Raw genomic sequence first — 2,500 nt, 5'->3', positions numbered from 1 at the left:
CCCCAGACACGGGTACCCGGCCCCCAGACACGGGTACACGGCCCCCAGACACGGGTACGCGGCCCCCAGACACGGGTACGCGGCCCCCAGACACGGGTACGCGGCCCCCAGACACGGGTACGCGGCCCCCAGACACGGGTACGCGGCCCCCAGACACGGGTACGCGGCCCCCAGACACGGGTACGCGGCCCCCAGACACAGGTACACGGCCCCCAGACACGGGTACACACACAGACCCCAAATGCACAATGTTCTCTGTCTCTGTGAATCGATATGAACCTTATTCAGGGCCATCCTATCGGTGTTTGGTGCATTCTTCGCTCGATGATCCGCGGCAGCCCATTCGCGCATCACCTAGACAACAACAACATAGAATCAACATCCCATAATACTCATCGCAATGTCAGAGGGTCACTGTCAGTGTGAGGGTCAGTGTCAGTGTGTGTGTGAGGGTCAGTGTTAGTGTGTGTGTGAGGGTCAGTGTCAGTGTGTGTGTGAGGATGAGTGTCGCTGCGTGTGGGATCTCCCTGGGGAGGGCGGCCATGTGGGATCTCCCTGGGGAGGGCGGCCATGTGGGATCTCCCTGGGGAGGGGCCGTGTGGGATCTCCCTGGGGAGGGCGGCCGTGTGGGATCTCCCTGGGGAGGGCGGCCGTGTGGGATCTCCCTGGGGAGGGCGGCCGTGTGGGATCTCCCTGGGGAGGGGCCGTGTGGGATCTCCCTGGGGTGGGGCCGTGTGGGATCTCCCTGGGGAGGGGCCGTGTGGGATCTCCCTGGGGAGGGGCCGTGTGGGATCTCCCTGGGGAGGGAGGCCGTGTGGGATCTCCCTGGGGAGGGGCCGTGTGGGATCTCCCTGGGGAGGGAGGCCGTGTGGGATCTCCCTGGGGAGGGAGGCCGGGTCCTACCTCGTTGATACGGTTCATCCTGCGCTCCTCCAGCTCCATCTTGGCTCGGATGAAGTGGGCGTGTTCATCTTCCTCCGTCGGATTCTCAAAATAAACGTCCACTCCGTCGGTGGGCCGGGCAGGGGGCGTGGCTGAAAGACCAGCAGCCAATCAACAACCTGCTTTCACCCCAAAAAACACCACCACCTCATCGCGTCCAATCACATGCTCCGTATTCCCAAAACCTTCCACTGTAGCCAATCACCATCACCGTGATCCCATCAGCCAATCACCATCCCTACTGTTCAACCAATCACAGTGGGAGTGAACGGGAAGGGGATTGGGATTGTGTACAGTGGGAGTGAACGGGAAGGGGATTGGGATTGTGTACAGTGGGAGTGAATGGGAAGGAGTTTGGGATTGTGTACAGTGGGAGTGAATGGGAAGGGGTTTGGAATTGTGTACAGTGGGAGTGAATGGGAAGGAGTTTGGGATTGTGTACAGTGGGAGTGAATGGGAAGGGGATTGGGATTGTGTACAGTGGGAGTGAACGGGAAGGAGTTTGGGATTGTGTACAGTGGGAGTGAATGGGAAGGAGTTTGGGATTGTGTACAGTGGGAGTGAACGGGAAGGGGTTTGGGATTGTGCGCAGTGGGGGTGAACGGGAAGGGGTTTGGGATTGTGTACAGTGGGAGTGAATGGGAAGGGGATTGGGATTGTGTACAGTGGGAGTGAACGGGAAGGAGTTTGGGATTGTGTACAGTGGGAGTGAATGGGAAGGAGTCTGGGATTGTGTACAGTGGGAGTGAATGGGAAGGGGATTGGGATTGTGTACAGTGGGAGTGAACGGGAAGGAGTTTGGGATTGTGTACAGTGGGAGTGAATGGGAAGGAGTTTGGGATTGTGTACAGTGGGAGTGAATGGGAAGGGGATTGGGATTGTGTACAGTGGGAGTGAACGGGAAGGGGATTGGGATTGTGTACAGTGGGAGTGAATGGGATGGAGTTTGGGATTGTGGACAGTGGGAGTGAACGGGAAGGGGTTTGGATTGGGATTGTGTACAGTGGGGGTGAACAGGAAGGGGATTTGGAATTGTGTACAGTGGGAGTGAACGGGAAGGGGGATTGGGATTGTGTACAGTGGGGGTGAACGGGAAGGGGATTGGGATTGTGTACAGTGGGAGTGAACGGGAAGGGGGATTGGGATTGTGTACAGTGGGGGTGAACAGGAAGGGGATTGGGATTGTGTACAGTGGGAGTGAACGGGAAGGGGATTGGGATTGTGTACAGTGGGAGTGAATGGGAAGGGGATTGGGATTCTGTACAGTGGGGGTGAACGGGAAGGGGATTGGGATTGTGTACAGTGGGAGTGAATGGGAAGGGGATTGGGATTGTGTACAGTGGGGGTGAATGGGAAGGGGTTTGGGATTGTGTACACTGGGAGTGAACGGGAAGGGGATTGGGATTGTGTACAGTGGGAAAAAACAGGAAGGGGTTTGGGATTGTGTACACTGGGAGTGAACGGGAAGGGGTTTGGGATTGTGTACAGTGGGAGTGAACGGGAAGGGGTTTGGGATTGTGTACAGTGGGAGTGAACGGGAAGGGGTTTGGGATTGTGT

The 2,500-nt window shown here is 57.5% G+C and overlaps 1 protein-coding gene across 3 annotated transcripts in view; it reads right to left on the bottom strand.

Moving 5' to 3' along the window:
• The window catches only part of LOC145339680 (amyloid beta precursor like protein 2-like), a 35,890-nt gene that overhangs the window by 15,096 nt on the left and 18,294 nt on the right, over nucleotides 1-2,500 (bottom strand). For all 3 annotated transcript variants that reach the window (XM_080184192.1, XM_080184193.1, XM_080184194.1), the window contains exons 7-8: nucleotides 904-1,034; nucleotides 280-354 (exon numbers count right to left, since the gene is read on the bottom strand). In XM_080184192.1, coding sequence (XP_080040318.1) covers nucleotides 280-354; nucleotides 904-1,034 — 206 coding nt within the window. The remainder of the gene's footprint in view (nucleotides 1-279; nucleotides 355-903; nucleotides 1,035-2,500) is intronic.

This window comes from Carcharhinus amblyrhynchos, unplaced genomic scaffold, assembly GCF_965287045.1.
Source record: "Carcharhinus amblyrhynchos unplaced genomic scaffold, sCarAmb.v2.hapA scaffold_606, whole genome shotgun sequence".
Classification (NCBI taxonomy): domain Eukaryota; kingdom Metazoa; phylum Chordata; class Chondrichthyes; order Carcharhiniformes; family Carcharhinidae; genus Carcharhinus; species Carcharhinus amblyrhynchos.
This window is presented reverse-complemented; position numbering and strand designations above follow the sequence as displayed.